Source organism: Mustela putorius, unplaced genomic scaffold (genome assembly GCF_011764305.1).
Source record: "Mustela putorius furo isolate JIRA1106 unplaced genomic scaffold, ASM1176430v1.1 tig00003845_pilon_pilon_pilon, whole genome shotgun sequence".
NCBI classification, from domain to species: domain Eukaryota; kingdom Metazoa; phylum Chordata; class Mammalia; order Carnivora; family Mustelidae; genus Mustela; species Mustela putorius.
In genome coordinates, this window is record NW_025421998.1 from 24,241,142 (window position 1) to 24,263,739 (window position 22,598).

The following is a 22,598-nucleotide window of genomic DNA, read 5'->3' on the forward strand; positions in this document are numbered from 1 at the left end:
TGCCTGTGGGCAGTACTGTCCTTTTTGAGAATCACCATCCGGTGCTGACTCCAGTGGGACACCATGTAGCAACTTAGAGCCTAGGAGCTACCTTAGGTCAAAAAACTTAATTAACATAAGTCAATGCATAGGGACAGTCCTCTGGAAATCTCTAATTATCTACTTAGCCCCTTTTCACTAATTTACTAGATTTTAAGATTACTGTGAAATTTATTAGAAACAAGCCCCCATGCATAAAAGGCCCACATGCAGAACCCTAGATACACTTGAAAATTTTTTTCTATTATGATAAAAATGTAGATAACATAAAATTCACCATCCTAATAATTTTTTAGCAATAGTTCAGTGCCACTAAGAATAGTCACATGGTTGGGGTGCCTGGGTGGCTCAGTTGGCTAAGCCTCCTGACTTGATTTTGGCTCAGGTCATGATCCTCGGGGTGGTGAGATGGATCTAGCCCGCTGTCAGGATCAGCATGGAGCCTGTTAAAGATTCTCTCTTTCCCTCTCTCAGTCCCTTCCTCTCTCCCCCTTTAAAAAAAAAAAAAAGAGCAGTCATACTGCTGTTCAAGCACCATCACTGTGCATCTTTGGAACTTTTTACATCAGCCCAAACTGAAGGTCTGTACCTATTAAACAATAACTCCCCCCTCCTCCCAGCCCTTGGCAACTACCTTCTACCTTCTGTCTGTATGAATTTGACTGTTTCGTATCCTTCATGTAAGTGGAATCATTCAGTAATTGTTCTTTTGTGTCTGGTTCACTTCACTTAGCCTAATGTCTTTGGAGTTCACCCATGTTGCATGTATCAGAATTTCCTTCCCTTTTAGGGCTAATATTGCATTGCATATATTTACCATATTTTGTTTATCCATTTGTTTATTGATGGACATTTTAATTCTTTCCACCTCTTGGGTGTGGTGATTAATGCTGCTGTGAATGTGGGTGGTACAGGTATAGATAGGTATCTCTTTAAGACTGTTTTTAGTTCTTGTGGTTATGTACCCAGAAGTGGAATTTGTTAGATCATATCACGTAGTAATTTTATTTTTTAGAATAAAAAATTCTGTTTTTATTTTAAACTGCCAGATTGTTTTCCATAGTGGCTGTTCTGTTTCACATTCCCACCAACAGAGTACAAGGGTTCTGCTTTCTCCAGTTATAAGTTATTACACTTATAAGAAGTGTATCTTCTTTGGATATATGTCTAACCAGGTTCTTTGTCCATTTTTTTAGTTGGGTTATTTATCTTTTTTATCGAGTTGTAGGAGAGAGAAATATTCTGCATATTAATATATATTATATATAATATATAGTTGTATAATAATGTATATATAATATATAGGTATTCTGCATATTAATCCCTTGTTAGGTATATAATTTGAAAACATTTTCTCCATTTTGTGGGCTGTCTTTTCATTTTTCTTTTAGTATTTTTGATGCACAAGTTTTTAATTTTTGAGAAATCCTATATAACTGTTCTTTTCTTTTATTGCTTGTCATTTTGGTGTCATATCAAAGAAACCACTGCCAAATACACAGTCGTGAAGATTTTCCCATGTTTTCTTCTAAGAGTTTTATAGTTTTATCCCTTGCATTTAGGCTTTTGAAATGTTTTGAGGTGGCCTTAGCATATGGTGTAAGATTATGGTCCAACTTTGTTTTTTTGCATGTGGATACCTAACTTACTAGGTTTTTAACTTTCAACTTTCAGAATTGTTGTTATAGTCTCAGTGATGTTACCATTTCAATGTCTTAATCTCCTTTGCACATGTTACTTTTTTCTACTTAATTTTTAAAATATTCTGCTTATTTTTCTAATTTGTTATGACATCATTTTTATTCTTAAAGATGTGCACATTTTTGTGTGTTTATGAAATTATTTTAGCTTTGTCTCTTTTTCAACTTTCCCTTCAACTATCCTAATTCTTTTCTCTTACCTTTTGTTACTGCCACCAGATACATACAGACCTCATTTCAATAATGTTTTCCATTGTAAGATTATTATTTTTATTACAAGATCTGTGATTATTATAAAAATAATTTGTAAAAGGAAGTCAAAAAATAAAATACATAATCTTAGCCTCAAAGGATAACAATTTATTGTATATCCTTTCAGATACTGATTGATTAGATATGTACGTATTCATATATATATTTGATCTGTTCACACACTTTTGTAGCCTGTATTTTTTTCCACATTAGGTATCCTATACTTTTTTCTATGTTGATTCATGTAGAATTGTCAAATTTTAATGCTTATATAAAAATATATCCAGGGGGGCCTGGATGGCTAAGTGGGTTATGCTTCTGCCTTGATCTCAGGGTCCCGGGATTGAGCCCCCCATCGGGCTCTCTGCTAGATGGGGAGCCCGATTCCCCTGCCCTCTCTGCCCACTTGTGATCTCTCTCCCTGTCAAATAAATAAATAAAATCTTTAAAAAAGAGAAAAATGTATATATTCATATGGTTCTATCGTAACTTGTTTAATAAACTCCTTCTTCCTGCACATTTAGGTTAACTATATTCTTTTTGTATTGTTAAAATGCATACATGTATTAAGGACAGACTAGAAAGGATCATAGTGTTTGGATTTAGAAAATTTAAAAATATTTAAAGGTTTTAAAAAATATATTGTCTGTTGTCTTCTGAAAGGTTGTAACAATTATCAGTAATAGTAGATAAGCATATTCAGACTTCCACACCATGTCTTAAAAGTCACCCTACTGGTTTGATTAGAAATATTTTACCCCCTTTTTTGAATGATAGACTCTTTTTTATGTTTACAGAGCTTGTAATTTCTTCCTGTGCTTTGTTTTTTATTTCTTTATTGTTACTTGTTCTCTCCTTATTCTGTTTATTGGTTTCATCTTATCTGTTTTATTTTTTTTAAAAAGACTTTATTTATTTGACACATGCAAAGGTCGGGGGGTCAGAGAGAGAGAGAGAGAGGAAGAAGCAGGCTCCCCACTGAGCAGGTAGCCCTGTTGGGACTTGATCCCAGGACCCTGGGATCTTGACCTGAGCTGAAGGCAGATGCTTAACTGACTGAGCCACCCAGGTACCCCATCATCTCATCTATTTTAAGTGTTAACTTTTTCATCACCATCTTTCTGTGCTGTTTTCCCCATTTATTTTTATTTTCATTATTGTCAGAATTTTTTAAAGTATATTATATTTTTTTCTTGGATTTAAAATAGGGAGCAAGGAAAAAATAGGGAACAAGAATTATGAATTGAGAGATGATGATTTTAGGAAGATTCAATGTCATACATTGGGCACTTAGGGTGACTTTTTCTAGCCACTTGTTTCATTAAGAGAGGCTCCTGCCTCTCTTTAATAAAGCTTTAGAATGACTGTGTTTGAAATGAGCAGTCTAAAGACCTATAGGCTAAAATTTCCTCCTGAGGGAATATTTTGCTAGTACTAGAATCATACTGAAGTAGTAGAAATACATCATTTTCTCATACAAGACACCTGTATGCTTAGGTATAAAATCTTTGGATTTCTACTTTAGATAAAATCACAAATCTTTCAGAAAATTGTGCTGTCAGAAATGCTACACAATGGAAGTGGCGGGGGGATTGGTATGAATGTTCCATTTAGAAAAGGTTTGGTTTTACTGAGCAAAGAACAAAATGTTTTTGAAAGTCTTGGGATGATTTCCTGGGAAGGAAGTAAATAGAATATCTGTAATCAAGTTTTTAAAATATTCTTAAATTATCTATAATTATTTTCACCAAACTTCTTTAACTTTTAAAAACATCTTCACTGAGATATAAACCACACAGTTTGCCCATTTAAAGTGTTTTATGAGTCAGTGATTTTTAGTATAGTCACAGTGTAGTAGAGCCATTACCATCACCAATTTTAGAACCTTGTTACCCAGAAGAAATCCCATATCCTCTATTAGTAACCTTCCATTTCCCCTAAACCCCACCTCAATCCTAAGCAACCATTAATCTCCTTTTGTCTCTAAGTTTGACATTTCCAAACATTTCATATAAATGGAATTTCATAATATGTGGCCTGCGTTTGACCCCTTTGACTCAGAATAGTGTTTATAAGGTTCGTTCATGGTTGTAGCATCTATCAGTATGTCTTTTTCTGATGGAGTAATATCTATTGTTTGCATATATGGATATGCCACATTCTGTTTATCTGCTCATCAGTCGATGGATATTTAGGTTGTTTCTGTCTTTAGGCTATTAAGGAATAATGGTACCAAGAACATTCAAGTACAGATTTATACCTGGGCTTATGTTTCATTTCTCTTGGGTATGTATTTAGGAGTGGAAATGTTGGATCAAATGATAACTCTCTAACATTTTGAAGACTGTCTGAGTATTTTCCAAAGTGGCTGCCCCACTGTACATCCCCGCCACTAGTGTATGAGGGTTCCAGTTTCTCTACATCCTCCCCAATACTTGTTACTCTCTCTGATTTAGCTATTTTGATGGGTGAGAAGTGGCATCTTATTGTGGTTTGGATATGCATTTCCCAGATAACTATTGATGCTGAGTATTTTTTCATGTTTATTAACTCTTCAAACTTAAAGTATAAGAAATCCCTAGTAGAAGCCCTAACCTGGTATTTAGATCCATTGGCGAGGATGAAACAAGGGAACACATCATATCTCATTAATTCAGAGATACACATTGCATCTTTTTTTTTCTTCCAAGATTTTATTTAAATTGAAATTAGCTAACATATAGTGTAGTATTAGTTTCAGGAATAGAATTTAGTGATTCATCACTTACAGAGAACACCCAGTGCTCAGTACAACAAGTTCCCTCTTTAATGTCTGTCACCAGTGTAACCCATCTTCCTGCCCACCTCCCCTCCAGCAACCTTCAGTTTGTTCTCTGTAGTCAAGAGTCTCTTAAGATTTCCCCCTCTGTGTTTATCTTATTTTTTTTTCCTTCTCATCCTCTTTATTCATCTGTTTTGTTTCTTAAATTCCACATAAGTGAAATCACATGGTATTTGTCTTTCTCTGACTTATTTCGCTTAGCATAATATACTCTAGTTCCATCTACACCATTGCAAATGGCAAGATTCCATTGTTTGATGACTGACTACTAGTCCACTGTGTATGTATTTATACACGCACACCACATATTCTATATCCATTCATTAGCCAGTGGGCATTTGGGTTCTTTCCATTCTTTGGCTGTTGTTGATAATGCTGCTGTAAACATTGGGGTGCATGTGCCCCTTCACATCAGTATTTTTATACATTTTGGATAATTACCTAGTGGTGCAATTGCTGGGTCATCAGGTGATTCTATTTTTAACTTTCTGAGGAACCTCCATACTGTTTTCCAGAGTCCACCGGTTTGCATTCCCACCAACAGTGTAAGGGGGTTCCCCTTTCCCCCTATCCATCAATGTCTATTGTTTCCTGAGTTATTTTTAGTTATTTTGACAGGTGTGAGGTGGTATCTCACTGTGGTTTTGATTTGTATTTTACTGATGAGTGTGATGTTCAGCAACTTTTCATGTGTCTTTTGGCCATCTGCATGTCTTCTTTGGAGAAATGCCTGTTCATGTCTTCTGCCCATTTCTTCAAAGGATTATTTTTTGGGGTGCTGAGTTTGATAAGTTCTTTATAGATTTTGGCTACTAATCCTTTATCAGATATGTCTTTGATATGAGTGCCTCATACACCAAGTGTAATATGGCTTTAGTAAAAACAGCTTGAAAAAAGAAAATCTAGACATTTAAGAAGTTTACTGATTATGGTTCTATAGTCCAGGAGCAACTTGTTCATATAGAACCTAAAGTATTCTCAAGTTAGGTTCAAGTATTCTTTCTCTTATACTTCATCAGATTAAATTTCTGAGTAGCTCGTGGTGTGAAGCCTTTTTACTTTTTTTAAACCTTCTGATTAGTGTGCCAGTACTTGTGAAGCTATTTTATCATGTTCTAGCTGGTGATTTGGTGCTTTATTTATCCTCATTTTTAAATAAAAACTAATTCCCTATTTCCTTGTAAAACATTAATTTTTTTGATATTTATTCAGGGACTTTTGCCTATTTTCTTTTTTATAAACTTGAGATCTCTGTGTGTCCGTGTGCATGAAGGAGTGCAGGGATTTAGTTAAAGCTGCTTGGTCATTTATCATTGTTAGACTCACCCTCATTCGGTGGAGACAGCTGATGAGAAAAAGCAGTGAGGCCTTCCTTGTCTTTTATTGATCTCTGTGGAACTTTGACCCTGTACAGAAACTGTGTACAGCGAGAAAGCCAGAATTAAAAACAATTTATTATTGTTGTTTATATGAAATCTACATGTTAACACAACTGCATGAGTCAGGATGGTACAAATAATTTTAATCATTTCCAGCCGTGTAATCCAGAGTTCTGTTGTGGCCCATTTCCTCTCTCCCTCCTCCTGTTGTCTTTTTATTGTGATAGGAATACCTAACATGAGATCAGTTCTCTTAACAAAATAATTAAGTGGACAATACAGTATTGTTAACTATGGGAAATGTGGAGTTGCCCCATTTCTTTTTAATTTGTATGTGATGTAAAGTGACATCTAACAAAACTATATATATGTTACATATTTTATATATATATATATACCTTCTACAGTAGAGAACTGGTCAGAATAACAATCCCATTGACAGATGATGTTGTTTAATAGATCTGGCATCAGATTATTAATAGATCATTACTTTTACTGAGCAAATTTGCTTCTATGTAATTTCAGTTATTGATCTTAATTCAGCCTTCTTGAGTGTCACACAGTAACTTCTCTTTCTACATGAGGGCTCTTCAGCTATTTATCAGACAGCCTGTTTTCCTTGATGTTTTTCTTCTGTTAACTTCTTCAGCCTTTTTCTGAATGAAGCAGTTCATAGACCTGTATGCCTCTCTGGATATACTCCCATTTATCAATATCCTTTCTAGAACAGTAGTTTAAAAAGTATTTCAGATATTAGTGGAGTAGTGGAAAAGTATAGGGTATAGTTCTTATATTTTGGAATTATACGTGCTTGTACATGTTTTATTTGTATTAACTTTTCTGTAACTTTTTACTCTCATTTTCTTTTTATTAATTTAGTTCTTCCAGGGAATTACTGGATACATTAATTTGTTAAGCTACATTTGTAGCAGGTGTTGATATTTTAAGTCAACTGCATGTATTAATCACTTCCTCTGAGTAGCTGTTCCTTACCACACAGTCTGTAGTGTCTCCTGCAGCCTGTTTCTCTCCGCTCGTAAGACCAGGGACCACAACTCTTATTTCCACTCACTCTGTCGTCTATGTCCAGCACTGAGCCTGCCATATAGGGGGTACTTCACATATGAAAGAAAAAGCACCGTGATTATTCATTTCCTTCACACCTTCCTAGAATCAGAACCCTTGACATACTTGTTGACACCAAGTTGCTAGAATTCTGGTTGTATGGATAAGATAGACTCTTTTGAACATTGACACAGCTGGAAAATGGTTGCAGGCATGGGAAAGAGGGGACACTACAAGGCCTTGGGTTAAAATCCAAGGATCTTTGGGATGCTGTGCCAAGAAATTTGCATTGAAGAGTTGATACAAATTTAAATATTTGAGAAAAGCAGTTTTGGAAGGAGTATAAAAATTGGGAGATTGGGTAATTAAGTTTTGAATATGTTGATACGTAGGAGGAAGTTTCCTCTGTACTGATGGGATTCGTATTTGTCAAAAACTGACTGTCTTGGGATGCCTGGGTGGCTCAGTCAGTTAAGCATCTGACCCCGGGATCCAGCACCGCGCCTCCCTCCTTCTAGGGAAATCTTCTTCTCCCTCCTCTCCCTCTACCCCACGTCGGCATACTCTCTTTCACGCGTACTCTCTCTCATGTGCTCTCTGGCAAATAAAATCTTTATAAAAAAAAAAAACCTAAAAACTACCTAAGGGAAAATTCTAAAAAAATGCAAACATACCTTGAATATTTTTTTTTAAAAATATGTAGTGTACTTTTATTTAGCAATCTTTTGATGTAGGATTGAATGAAAAATGCACAGTCAACATCATACTTAGTAGTGAAAAACGGAAGGATTATGGCCCTTTTTTTGAGTATTACAGTTCAGAATTGTCTTTTTACATATACGAAATAGACCTCTTATTTCCGGTTTCTATTTCTTATAAGTCAGAATTTAAAGATACCTGCAAAGGAATCTGAATGAAGAATCCTACTAGATTTAAAAATATTTTCCCTTCCATTTAACAGTAACTCATGGCTTACTTGATTCAGTAGCCTTGATTAGAGCTTGCTTTATTGGGTCTTTCTGAAATATCAAATTTAGAAGAAAACCAAAACAACAACAACAAAAAAACCCTGAAATGTTTTATTTTGTATATGTTGATTGGCATAATATTTAATTTTTAAAAATTTCTTAAAAGATAAACGGATCATAAAGGGAAGAAAAGAATAGACTTAAAGCGTACAGCCCAGACTTCTGGTTATCCCCAGTATCCATTGTCCCTCAGTATTTATTTTCTAGAATATGGCCACACAGCAAGGAGCCAAGTGAGGCCAGGAGGCTAGATTCTGCTCCTGGGGATGTGAGTGGAAATGATGGTTACATTTTTTGAGTTAACACACTTGAAAGGAAAGAGTGTTTCCTCCACTTCCCTTGCTTGTTCTCCCTCCCACTGTCTGCAAAGTTTGTGTACAGGTGGGATCACAGACAGACAACCACACTGAGTTGGAAGCCTGTGAAGTTGTGAAGATGGCAGAGTAGTAAGGCGAAAAGGCACTTGGGCTCCTAACATTATCACGCTGACTGTGACCTCTGAACTGCCTATGTTTGGACTGCTATGTGAAGGAGAGGTGCCATTCTTTTTCTTATTTAGATCACTTCCTTTGCCTGAACCAAAATATTTTGGAATACTTTAAACCCCAAGCACCCACCTCCCTATGGCAACCTTCAGTTTGTTCTCTGTGGTTTAAAATTTATTTCTTGGAGGGTATGTGTGTGTGTGTGTATGTGTATGTGGCTGTTTCATTTCAGTTCCAGAGATAAGTGAAGTTAAATTATTTGTCTTTCTCTGACTTATTTTGCTTAGCATTATACTCTCTAGGTCTATCCATGATGTTGCAAATAGCAAGATTTTATTCTTTTCTATAGCTGAATAAAATATTCCATTCCATTCCAACATACCAGCTCTTCTCCATTCATCTGTTGATGTATGCTTAGGCTGTGTCCATAGTTTGACTATTGTAAATAACGCTGCAAGAAGCATAGAGGTGCTTGTATCCTTTTGAATTAGTTTTTTTTTGGGGGGGGGAGTGTAAATACCTAGTAGTGTGATTAATGGATCATAGGGTAGTTTTATTTTTAAAAATTTTGTGCGGGGACCTGCACACTCTTCCACAGTGGCTGCACTGGTTTACATTCCCATCAGTAATGCACAAAGCTTCTTTGTTCTCCACATCCTCACCAACATTTGTTGTTTCTTGTGTTTTTTTTATTTTATCCATTCTGACAGGTAAGAGATGATATCTCATTGTGGTGTTGATTTGCATTTCCCTGATGATGAGTGATGTTGAGCATCTTTTCATGTGTCTGTTGGCCATCTGTAGGTCTCCTTGGGAGAAATGTCTGTCCACGTCTTCTGCCCTTTTTTAATTGGATTACATGTTTTTTGGATATTGAGTTGTATAAATTCTTTGTGTATTTTGGATGCTAGCCCTCTATTGGATATGTCATTTGCAGATATCGTCTCCCATTCAGTAGGTTGCTTTTTAGTTGCGTTGATGGTTTTCTTCACTGTGCAGAAACTTTTATTTTGATGTAGTCCCAGTAGGTTATTTGCTTTTATTTCCCTTGCCTTGGGAGACCTATCTAGAAAAATGTTGCTACGGTCTATGGTCAGAGAATAGTGCTTGTGCTCTCTTCAAGGATTTTTATGTTTTCAGATCTCACACTTACGTCTTCAACCCATATCGAGTTTATTTTTGTGTTTGGTGAAAGAAGTTGTCTAGTTTCCTTCTTTGGCATTTACCTGTTTAGTTTCTCAACACCATTTGATGAAGGGAATGTCTTTTTCCTATTGTGTGGTCATTTGTCCATTGTCAAAGGTTAATTGACCATATAACTTTGGGTTTATTTCTAGGTTTTTCTATTCTATTCCATTCCACCAAAAGCATGGTGTCACACAGAAATGATTTAATCTGAGTTGGTGAAAATAGAAAAATAGAATGGTAGTATATGCATCCGATTACTTGAGGGAAGTGTTTAAAGTGGTGAGAGAATGACCTTAGTTCACATCAGGTGTGTAACACATGGTCATCCAAGTCCCTTTGATAATTCTTCAGAGCAGGCTGTGGATGGTAGGTAAAATTTGGGGTGGATACAGGAGAAAGTATAATATCCATGTCTCCTTCTAAATATGATTAGAAACCTTACTTACGTATTAATAGTGAGGGTTACAGGAGTTAATGTACACCATTTTTGTTTTAATTTAGCCCAAAATCAACTCACCTCCTGCTGAACTCCTACCTACTGATTAGTAGAGAAAATTACAAAATGTTCAACATTGCTTAAGCCTTAGTCCAATCAGATTATTTAAATAGCCCATTTATTTTTAATTGAATTATTATTAGCATACAATGTTACATTAGTTTCAGATGTACAACCTAGATTTGTCAATTCTGTACATTGCTGGGCCGTCACCACAATAAGTGTGGTCATCATACAGTGTTGTTACAGTATTGTTGACTATATTCCTTATGCTGTATTGTTCATTTCCATGACTTACTCATTTTATAACTGGAAGTTTGTATCTCTTAATGCCCTTTTCCTATTTCATCCATGCTTCCCCTTCCCCCCACCCCGCAACCACCAGTTTGTTTTCTGTATTCATGAGTCTATTTGTTTTTTTGTTTGGTTGGTTTTTATTTTTGTTTTTCTGATTTCTCATATAAGTGAAATCATATTAGCGTTTCGCTCTCTGACTTATTTCACTTAGCATAACATCCTCTAGGTCCATCTATGTTGCAAATGGCAAAATTTCTTTCTTTTTGATGGTTGAGTAAACAGCCCATTTATGTAGTTTCCAGAAGAAAATGTTTTATCATTTGCCATCCTACACTCCTGGCTGTTATCCCTAATTGGTATGGGGGGGGGGTCAGTGTGTGAGAGGGAAGAAGGGGCAGAGTGACTTACTCCAACTCATTGTAGCAGGTCCAGAGTCTTAGATGTGCTATGCTCTGCCTCTTCTGGTCTTGAACACAGTGGCTCTTACCTAGGTGGTCCTGGCAGCACAGTTGAAGTGTCTCGTGCTATTAATCATGGCTTGCGGAGAGCCCTCCTGCTTGAGCTGCCTCTAAGTGTGGCCTGATAATCTGTCACCTAAGTCTCTCTAGGGTTGTGGTTATCCCGCCTGCCATATGGGCCATCTGGTAAACCCAGTGTCTGTCATCTTAGTTCCCACACTCCTGAAAATTGGAAGTACCTTGGTCGGAAAGGCTCAGCCTCAGATACTTCCCTCCCTAAACATGATGTGGTCATTTTTAGTCTCCATGTTGGTAAGGGGCTCTAGTTAGGATAAAGTAGGGGAAGATAGGGATGGTCATGAAAGTTTTGTTAATAAAAGTAATTTGCTGTGATTAGATTGTGAGATTTATATGCATGAGTGATGATAAGGGAATGTGGGTTTGAAGCAAATGAGATTCAAAAAGATAATTTTATTCAGATTTGATCATGAGAGAGATATGACCAAGTTTTTCTAAATAAATTGCACAATTTTAAGTCAGTGTTATAGACAACATAAAAATTCGGAAATTACAGAAATATTTGAAGTATAAAATTGCCTAAGATACAAGTATTTAATGCTATACCTCTTTAAATGTTCTTTTCGCACTAGCTGGCCAGTTAGCTCAGTTGGTTAGACCGTGGCACTAATAAATACATTTTTTGCGTGAATATATATTTACATATAGCTTAAAAAGGTATGTTTGGTTTTCCTCTATAAATTGTTTTATTTGTCAATTAATTTTAATTCATTATGCATTAGATCTATGTTTTGATACTCTTTTATCACTGATATTTTTCCCTATTCTGTACTTTGCCTTTCCACTTCATTATGGTGATTTAAAAAAAAAATGTTTGTAGGTTTGGGGACTTCTTTGTTTGGTTTATATATATATACTTATATGTTTGCTTATATATTTAAACCTAAACAAATTTTAAAAAATTTATGTCCGTATAAAGTCAAGCTCTGTACCAAAGAAACCTAATCTGACCATGGCCTAATGAAGATGGATGCTTATTCCTTCCAGGTAACAAATCTGAGGTTAAGTCGTGTTGAGGTGCTCTCCTTATATAGGCATTCAGGGACCCAAGTTTCTTCTTTCTTGTTGCCCCAGCATTGTCTTAATCCATATAGTTAGAACAAGACCACAGACATATCTAATTTCTGGCTCATACAAAGGATCAGGAGAGAGATGCCAAGGCTGCATTTTCCTTTTATACACGTCATATGCTCTGATGGGAAATGTGGTGATGTTATACCTAGCAGCAAGTAAGGATGGAAAATACGGTCTTTAGCTGTCATGTTCTCAGCTAGTACTCCTGTTACAATAGAAGAGAACCTGTTTTAATGGGCAATCACAAGCTCCCACCACACTTTCTTTTTTCTTTGCAGTCCAGAATTCTCCCTTTCCGTAGTTCATGGATATATTGCTACATTTTGTCATACTTTCTTCATGGTGTATTTCCTTCCTGCCTGCCAGAAAATGTGTTTATTGTATTCCTGCCATGTGCTAAGTATAGGAGAAAGCTTTGGGGATATTGTGGTAAAAAAAAAAAAAAAATCACTGGGGGTGCCTGGATGGCTCAGTTGGTTAAGCATCTGACTTTGTCTGGGGAGCCTGGGTTGGGAAGGCTCCCTGCTCAGCGGGAGTCAGCTTCTCCCTCTCCCTCTGCCCCTCCTCTGCCGCTCCCTCCACATCTTCCCCTCTCTCTGCTGTCCCCTCACTGCTCAGGCTCACTGTCTCAAATAAATAAACTCTTAAAAGCAAAACAGGGCTTTCTTTCTTCATAGCTTATAGTTCAGTACCTGTGAGAGACATTAAATCAGCGATTCTAGGACCCTGAGGTCTCTGAGACCATTTTCATAATAATACTAAGATGTTGCTTGCTTTTGTAATTGTGTTGTCCTTTGCTATGATAGTGCCAAAATACTAATCAGTTAGACTACCAAGTCAAGTCAGTGGACCTAAATTGTACCAGCAGTCTTTGTAGTCTTCACTACTATGCACTTGTGATAAAAAATGCTAAAGTTGTAAAAATCAGTATTTTTATGAAATCATGACCATTAGGTAATGTCCGTGTAATACATGGTGTAACCAAACAGGAAGTGTGCCCAAAGGACTTTGCCATGTTCCAAAGCATGTTGATTATCTTGAGGAAAAACAGTTGTGTGGTTGCTTGAGTTGTGATTTGAACTAGTTGCTCTTTTCTTGGAATACCACTTAGACTTGAAAGGAATTATGGTTAGTCCTAACTTTGGGATTTGGCAGAGTTAGTTTGTCACTTCAAAGAAAACAGCTAACAGTGTTAGTTGCCAATAATAAAATTAGAGATTTTGAGCAAAAAATTTTTTTGAAATTAAAAAAATGTGTCCCTGGCACTGAGAGCCTGATCTCTTCCCAAGATCTAGACTCTTTTCTGATGAAATTACAGGTAATATTAAAAAGGTAATTAAGGGTGCGTGGGTGGCTCAGTTGGTTGAGTGACTGCCTTCAGCTCAGGTCATGATCCCGGATTTCCGGGATCGAGTCCCACATGAGGCTCCCAGCTCCTAGGGAGTCTGCTTCTCCCTCTGACCTCCTCCTCTCTCATGCTCTCTCTCACTCATTCTCTCTCAATAAAAATAAAAATCTTTAAAAAAAAGTAATTAAATAAATACATATACTATAGGTAATATATATTCTTCTTACTATGTCATTACCATTTTGTATTGAAAATACATCAATGTTGAGTTCTGCAGAGCTCAGCGAACTAATTTCCAAATCAGACATGGGTAAAATACCTATCCAAGTACAAGGGAGATGTGTGAACTTTAAACTCTCAGAACTATGAACATTTCATAGAAATGCATTATTAACCAGTCTTTAAGCTACCCTTTTCAAATTTTGATATAGAATCGAAGAAGACTATCCACAGTCATCTATACATGTTATGAAATTGCTCTTTCCTTTTCTAACTACACAATTATGTGAAAACAGATTTTCTTTATATACTTCAACCAAAGTAGTAAGTAATTGCACCATATTAAATGCAGAAGTATATATTAGAATAGAGAAGCCAGGTTCCTTTTAATAAACTGTGTGCAGAAATGTAAGACAATATTGCTTACCTCACATTTGAGGGGAGGAGGAAGATACAGTTAGTTTATGTTTTTTATAGGTAGTCAACAATTAACTGACTACAGTTACTCTGATCACTAATCAAGAAAAAAATGTGACCCTTCTTGGGGTTCCTGGGTGGCTCGGTTGGTTATGTAACTACCTTTGGCTCGGGTCATGATCCCAGCCAGGGTCCTCTGGTTGAGCCATTCTATGGAACCTCTTACAAGCACGAAAGCCTTAGGAATTAGTTTTATTGAGAGTTAACAATGAGAAGGTTGGCCATTTGGGGAGTCTAAATTTTGGTGTTTATAGTCATTATCCAGTTATCGTTATATCCTAGAATGCCAGATATGCCCCATAAATATGTATATATTTACTTAAATAAATTCAGAGCTTTTTGTAGGTAAGTAAAAAGGATTTTTAGGCTATGACCCCTGTTGAGGAATAAAATTAGAAACAAAATCTTCTCCCAACCTAGAAATCCTCCTTGTAAACATATCAGAGGGGAAAAAAACAAGAACAGAAACAAAACAACAACAAAAAAAACACTTGTTTTTGAATAAGCATTGAACCAGAGTGTGGTGTATATTACAGGCAGTGCACTAAGATCTTGCAAAGACAGGAATCTCCTCCCCTTATACAGCTAAACGATACAACGTACTATATACATATTTTCAAGTTAGACCTAACTAGTCCTTAAGAGGCTTGACACCTTATGCACACAGTTCATTGGGTAGATCATTGGGGTTAGCTAATTGGCCTTGTCTGAAGGAGAAACATGTCTCTTATCTTTATGACATGAGGTAGTTTTGCATCTTAGAGCAAGGCACCCATCCAAGTTAGACCCCTACCCTTCCACAGAAGCTGGGAGATAGGGGTGCTGTCTTCTTTGATGTTCACATTTCAAAGAAGTGGCTCCCAATCTCTTAAGAAGGATGTTTTGGGTTATAAAGCTGACCCCCCCCCCAAAAAAAGCCTATTTGTTTTCTAAAATATGTGCACACACACATTTGAAAGAGAGGGAAAGTATTTACAATTATAATTTTTCTCAAGTAAATGTTCTAAGGACAGGGAGGGGAGGGTTATCTTTCCCCTTACTTTCAACAGGTTTAATTAAGCCTCATATTTTTAATTTATACTTGCTTCTGTCTTTATTGCTTCTGTCGTAAATATAAGGACCTTATATAAGGACCTTATAAGGACCTTAATCTTGTTGATTGTGTGGCTGCAGTGTGATAAACAAAAGTGACTTCACATGTAATTTGGTTTTATTCCAGTTTGAATTAAATTATGCTGTAGCTTTATTCACTGTAAAAATTTGAAGTTGTTAAATTCCATATAACATTTAGGATTCCTTAAAAGTAGAGTTGGTAGCCCAGGAATTCAGAATAAGATAATGAAATTGCCATCTTAATAGCTGAATAGCCTCTGATATTGGGCAGCTGAAATCCTGAAGCCAGGAGAATTGGATGAAGAACCTTCTTGGGGGGGTGGTAATTTGTTTTCTGAGGTCAGAGGTACTTTGTTTTTAAACTGTTTGCAGTTAAAAGTTTAGATTTCCTATACTGCTCCTCAACAAAATCAGGGGCAGACACTATTTGATTATTATTTTTTAAATGGCAAATTATGTAATTCTAGTCTAGAATTAAAATCTATCTAACCAAGTTTCCTTTACTTGGATACTGTTTGTGTTTTGGTTCCTTCCCCCTACTTGTCCTTACTTGATGTGTTTCCCTTTCCTGAATCTCTTTGTTGACCCTCAACCGCCAGGAGTTGCTTCTTGGTGTTACCATGGTGATGCTCTCTGACTTTCCACCATCTGTCTGTGCATTACCATCAGAACTCTGCTTCATACTCCTGCTGAGCTTACTCTTTGCCCTCAGAGAAGTAGTTTTCTATTAGCCACTTCCTCCTTAGAGAGAGATCTGAAGGAGCAGTGGGAGGGGGTTGTGCCTGGATGGTGCAGTCAGTTGGGCATCCCACTCTTGGTTTCAGCTGAGGTCATGATCTCATGGTCATGAAATCAAGCCCTGTGTTGGGCTGCACACTGAGCAAAGAGTCTGCTGGAGATTCTCCCTCACTCTCTGCCCCTCCTGCTTATGCTTGCCCTCTCTCTGTCTCTCTCTGAAATAAATAAATTTTTAAAAAGAGAGAGGCCAAGGGGCCTTTTTGGTGATCCCACCTTTAACTTTATAGCGCATTAGCTTACTAGTCTACCATGACTATATTGTACACATTCTTGCCCTTTGGGAGTAAAATCTCCCTTCCTAGTACTCTGAAGTCTTTCTCATTTGACAGTGACCAGCTTGTTCACAGTTACTCTGTAGATGATTTAGTCACCTTGACCAGCCTGATGTTGTGACCACAGTGGCCACACACTTTGCTCTTTTCATACATGTTCTATATTCCTTGTTTCTCCTTGAGAGAAGGGTGCTTCCAACCCTTTTTAATGCCACTTCTGGATTTAAGGGGAAAACACTACTGTCTAATTGAGTATTACTAGTAAAATTCACTTTTTTCCTTTCCCCTGCCTGTCCACTAGGTCTGAGATTATTTCTTCCTCCTCCTCTTCTTTTTTTTCAAATAATATTACTTCCTGTCAGTGTCTCAAACATGATTATACTGAGATTTTTGAGAATGACCTTTAACTCTTTCCTGTAGGCTGTGTGGAAAGAATACCAGTATTTAGTATATTGGAACCCTGATCATGTAGCATTTCTGATTTTCCTATTAGGAGTCTCTGCATGGAAGTGAGAATTGAAAACTAATTACATGAAATTGCTAAGCTTTTAAACTCTTCAGCATTTCTGCCTCTAGGATATCTGTTCCTCAAAGAGCACCTTGTGACTAGCAAATAAATTAGGTAAAAATCCAATTAATAATACTCCCATTCTCAATCTTTAATGTTAAAGAGATTTGAGGATATTTTGCATCACAGGCCATTGACTTAAGATGGTCATTGCAAAGAAAGCTAAGTGTCCCTGCTATCAATTATTTTAAGAGATGTGAAGTGTATTAGAACTTAAAGATAATGTCAGGAAATTTTCTTTTCTTATTAAAATTCTTATCTGTGTATACATAGTTAAACTGGTAGTTGGGTTTTTTTTTTTTTCTTTTTTTCACTATTTCTGATTTTACCCCATTTGGCTCTCAGACCTAACTGGCTTATATCATGTGAGCCTTTCTGGGCCTTTCAGTTGTTGACCTGTTTCACTGAAAGAATGATCCTTGGGTGGCTTTTCATCAGAGCTCACTATACCAATGGAATCCCCACTTCTGTGTGTGGTTACAGGGATCTAGAAGGTCTCATCATCACAGCATGGTTGCTACTGACTTAGTGTACATTTCCGTAGAAACCAAGAGGGCCTTCGTCAAGATAGCTCCTGCGGCAGACTACCTAGGACATGTTAGTTGGGTGGATCTCTCTTGCATGAGAGAAATGTGTGAGCCACAATGGCTACAGTGGTGCTTTTCACAGAGCCAAGTACACTGTTGTTGATTAATAAATAATGGGTTGTTTATCTTGGAATTGTTTTTATTGGCAGATGCCCTGAAACATTCAAAGGCTGTCTGTAAATGAAGAATGCCCTCATTGTTTATTCAGCTCCTGCTTTTCTACTTAATGTGCTGGTATCTTGGGAAAATTTCTTGAATATCAAGTCACAAGTAAAATTTAAGCAGCTTTACCCGCCCCAGATTTTCAAATAGGCCATTTAACAATGACTTGTTCTCATATACCTCTGATGATTTGGGATTGTGTGTGTGTGTGTGTTGTGTGTGTGTAGCTAGAGGGGATGGGATGAAGGGAACGAAGCCCAGAAGTTTGCTTTCTGATTGTAACAGGCACAAGTAGCTTAAATAAATTTATGTACATTTCTGGTTGATTTTGTGTCTAGCACAAGTTAGCTGCTGAGAATTCAAGAATTCAAGAAATATTGCAGAATTCAAGAAACATGTGCAGAGTGAGGGGCAGCAGGGATCCTTGGGGGAGTGGGTCAGGAAAAGGTGGTTGATGAAGGGGTAAATTCATGGTTGATGGAGGATAAGCAGGGTGGCAAGAAGCAGCAGCAGAGCAAATTAAATTTTGGCAGGGGAAACAGAATGTTTGAAGGTTTGTGGTGTGATCACAGTAGGTGTTCTTGGAACTGTAAGGTATTCGGTCCTGCTGGATATGGGGCCCAGATAATATAAATCCTGGCTGTGTCTCTGAAACCGTGATAAATACCTCTATGATAAGTAGCCCTGGCCAAAGACAACACGAAGGCAAGTGATGGACTTGTTGTATTTTCTTTGTTTTGTGACCTGTGCTCAGATGTTCTCTGCTTCTGGCTATCGGAAGGAGCCTGACAAGTAATTGATATAATGTGATACGTGAAGACTAGTTACTGTTAAATGTGAAGGATAGGACGGCTCTCCCTTTACAAAGGGCCATTTGATTGGTAATATTTTTATGTTATGGTGGCATAATTCTAGGGACCCAGACTGTGAGAGACCTTGCATATGTAGAAAGGGAAGGAGTGTTTTGAAAATGGTTTATGACTTGGGTGATAGGGAGGCTAGAAGAATGTGGGGGAGACACTTCTGTCCTACATCCCGTTGCATCCCCCATGCTAGCCAGTTATGTTGGCTGTTTGTTAGAGGTTTAATGATGCTGGTTGGACATATATTGCACGAGACACAGCTGTTGCAACATAATATTTTTCAATTATTCGTTATATGGCTTCTTGGCACCACTGCCCTCCACTTCATTCTTAGGAAGAAGCAAAGGTTAAAATTAGGATAACTGACCAAACAGAACATCTTTCAAGACAGAGCAAAATTTTGAATAAAACTAATTTATAGTACTTTAAGTTATAGAAGATTGAATTTTTTAATGGTTTAGAGAATGCACACATCAATAAAAGCTTTTTTTTTTCAGTTACGTTGAAGTATTGTGAAGTAATAAACTGATGGGACCCTTTTTGAGTTTTTCCATATGTTATATGTTAAAGATTGTTTTGATATAGGGACTCCTGGGTGGCTTAGTCAGTTGGGCGTCTGGCTCTTGGTTTTGGCTCAGGTCATGATCTCATGGGTTGTGGGATTGAGCCCCGTATTAGGCTCTTCACTCAGTGGGGATTGTTCTTTTTTTTTTTTTTTTTAAGATTTTATTTATTTATTTGACAGACAGAGATCACAAGCAGGCAGAGAGGCAGGCAGAGAGAGGAGGAAGCAGGCTCCCCGCTGAGCAGAGAGCCTGATGCGGGGCTCGATCCCAGGACCCTGAGATCACTACCTGAGCCGAAGGCAGCGGCTTAACCACTGAGCCACCCAGGAGCCCCTCAGTGGGGATTGTTCTTGAGGATTTTGTCCTTCTGCCCCTCCCTGCACACAGACACACAGACACACACACACACACTCTCTCTCTCTCTCTTTCTCCCTCTCTCTCTCCCTTTCCTTTTCTTTCTCAAACGAATAAATAAATCCTTTAAAAAAAAAAGTTTGTTTTGATATACAATAAAATTTAGCTGTAAGACAGAGAAGATGTGTGTGTGCGTGTGTGTACACACTCATTAATGTGCTGTGTTGAGGGGGTTGGTTATGTGCAAGTGATGAAGTTAGAAATCCTTTATTTTACTTTTTTTTAGGTGCCGGTGAATCTGGGAAAAGTACAATTGTGAAGCAAATGAAGTAAGTAGATTGAAAACATTAAATTTGTTTTTTATGTTTAACTGTACCCTTCCATCAAAGGAAGTAAGTGTTTTGCCTTTTTTTTTTTTTTCCCTTTTGTCCCATTAGAATTATCCACGAAGCTGGTTATTCGGAGGAGGAATGTAAACAGTACAAAGCAGTGGTCTACAGCAACACCATCCAGTCGATCATTGCCATCATCAGGGCCATGGGGAGGTTGAAGATCGACTTTGGTGACTCAGCTCGGGCGGTGAGTTGTTAAATTCATTATAACAGGCCTGATGAGTGGCCAGAATAACTTACATGATAATACCAAACTATGTAACACAGATTTATTTACTGTGTCAAGACCATTTTATAAAAGGAGTCAAAAGGTTTGTAGTGAGTGAAGTGAGTCAGAAGCTTTAGAAGTGATAACCCAAGAATCTATAGCATTGTGTAATCTCTTTATACCTAGAATTGTTTCTTATCCATCAGATGATTTGGACAACTCAATAACCAGTGCAGTATTTTCTATGTAATGTGTGATACTGAGTACTCCTGTATCTCCATAGTGATTCTTGGTAGTTACTGCTGAGTTTAATGCTGACTCTTCAGAATTTGTTTTCATAATCTGAAATGCTGAAACGATCTAATTATTTGTATTTATGCCCAGCTTAAAAAGCAGTCTAATCTCCTATAATGAAAATGGTATAAAATCTTGCCTGTCTTTTGAATAGGAAAATATTGGCTGTTAGAAAACGTGGATCAGGATTTTGGAGTTTTAAAGGGATGGGAACCTTAGGAGAAAAGCTAGTTCCACCCCTTTATTTGATCAGTAAAAACACTGGAACCCGACATGACAGAAAGATTGTCATATGGTTAGTGGGAACGGGGCACCAGGCTGGCACTTCCTCATTTGGTCCAGTAACTCATTTTACATTTGATTGCAGCTTCCCTGGTCTAGTCCTTCTGACACTTTTTTCTTCATTTCACTCCTCCCATTTGTTTGCTTAATCTATTATTTAAAGTTTTATTACTTGTGTGTGGTTTTTTTTTCTTCGCTGATTTATTTTTAATAACTAATAAAACTTAACCCTTCCACAAACCATACCTGAAATTCTAGCTTAAATTTTGATTTTTTTGGGGTACAGAGTAGGTGTCTTATTGCTATTACTTTTTTTTTATAGTCCCTTGTATTTTATGTATTCAGTATGTATGTGTATGTGTGCATGTGTGTGCATGCTTGCTGTCTCCCTGCTAATACTAGGAGGAGTTTCTGTATTGAGACTGTAACTTTTCCTTTTTGTCTTCATAGTGTCTGGTAGAAAAAAAAAATTTTTTTTTTAACTTTGAGACTCAATTTGTTCTTAATAGGAAAAAAATAAAAGCATTATGAGAAAAGATATTGGGGAAATTTAAAATAACCCTTTTTTTAATATAAGTTACTCTTAACATTTGTCAGTTATTGATCCATATTAATTTACTAAACTTTATCTTTTTTTTTTTTTAAAGATTTTATTTATTTGACAGAGAGAGATCACAAGTAGACAGAGAGGCAGGCAGAGAGAGAGAGAGGGAAGCAGGCTCCCCGCTGAGCAGAGAGCCCGACTTGGGCCTCGATCCCAGGACCCTGAGATCATGACCTGAGCCAAAGGCAGAGGCTTAACCCACTGAGCCACCCAGGCGCCCTAAGCTTTATCTTTTAAACAAAAATTTAAAAACTTAGTATACTGAATTAAAATGTTCAGGCAGATTTCAAGATTATTTTGAATAAGAATTCATTACCATATAATCTTCTTTTCTGGAAGAGGATTTGATCATATTCAGACATTTCTGCCTAATCTACTGTTCATAGAATTGTTTCTTTTTTTTATCTTTGATTGATTCCCTAATCATTGATTCATTGAGCAAATGCTTTTTGAGCTCTTAATCCTACAGTGGACTACCACCTTGAAGAAGAAATGGATATAGATTGTACTTCACGCCAGTTCAGTTATGGTGATTTAAATCGTCCATCCCAACACATAGATGGCATTCTACATTTAGATGTTATATGTGATTATTAGTTCGGTTTTGTAGCCTCCCATTTTCTGAGGAAACTGAAGGGCCAGTGCAAGCAGTATTTTGTGGAGTCTCTTTATTTCCTGTTTTTCTCTCAAGGGCTGAAGGACAGAATTGACTGGGAATAACTGCTCTGTTGCCACAGACTTCAAAAAAATATATTTATTTATTTTTTACTGGTTTTCTGATGCTTTGAAATCTACATGTGGTACTTCTTTTCTCCTCTTTGTTTCACTTAGTGGCAGTTTGAGTCACTCTTCTTAGACTCTCTGGCTGTAGCCTAGTAACTGTTTGCCTCCTACCTTCAGACTCTTCCTTCTGTTTGCTTTAGCCATTGTTACTAACTCCTTCACACAGATGTCTTCGTGCTCTCACATTGCTTTTGATGGTCTGCCCCATGTCTTTTTTTGTTTTCATTTTAATTCTTTAAAGATTTTATTTATTTATTTGAGAGAGAGAGAGTGCGAGCGAGCATGAGAGGGGAGAAGGTCAGAGGAAGAAAGCTCGAGGTGGAGCTGGGAGCCTGATGCAGGACTCGA

At 37.1% G+C, this 22,598-nt stretch overlaps 1 protein-coding gene across 3 annotated transcripts in view; it reads left to right on the plus strand.

Annotated features, from left to right (window-relative positions):
- GNAI1 (G protein subunit alpha i1) overlaps nucleotides 1–22,598 on the plus strand; it is an 82,705-nt gene that overhangs the window by 33,065 nt on the left and 27,042 nt on the right. For all 3 annotated transcript variants that reach the window (XM_004739610.3, XM_004739611.3, XM_045089721.1), the window contains 2 exons: nucleotides 19,974–20,016; nucleotides 20,125–20,266. In XM_004739610.3, the coding sequence (XP_004739667.1) occupies nucleotides 19,974–20,016; nucleotides 20,125–20,266 (185 nt within the window). The remainder of the gene's footprint in view (nucleotides 1–19,973; nucleotides 20,017–20,124; nucleotides 20,267–22,598) is intronic.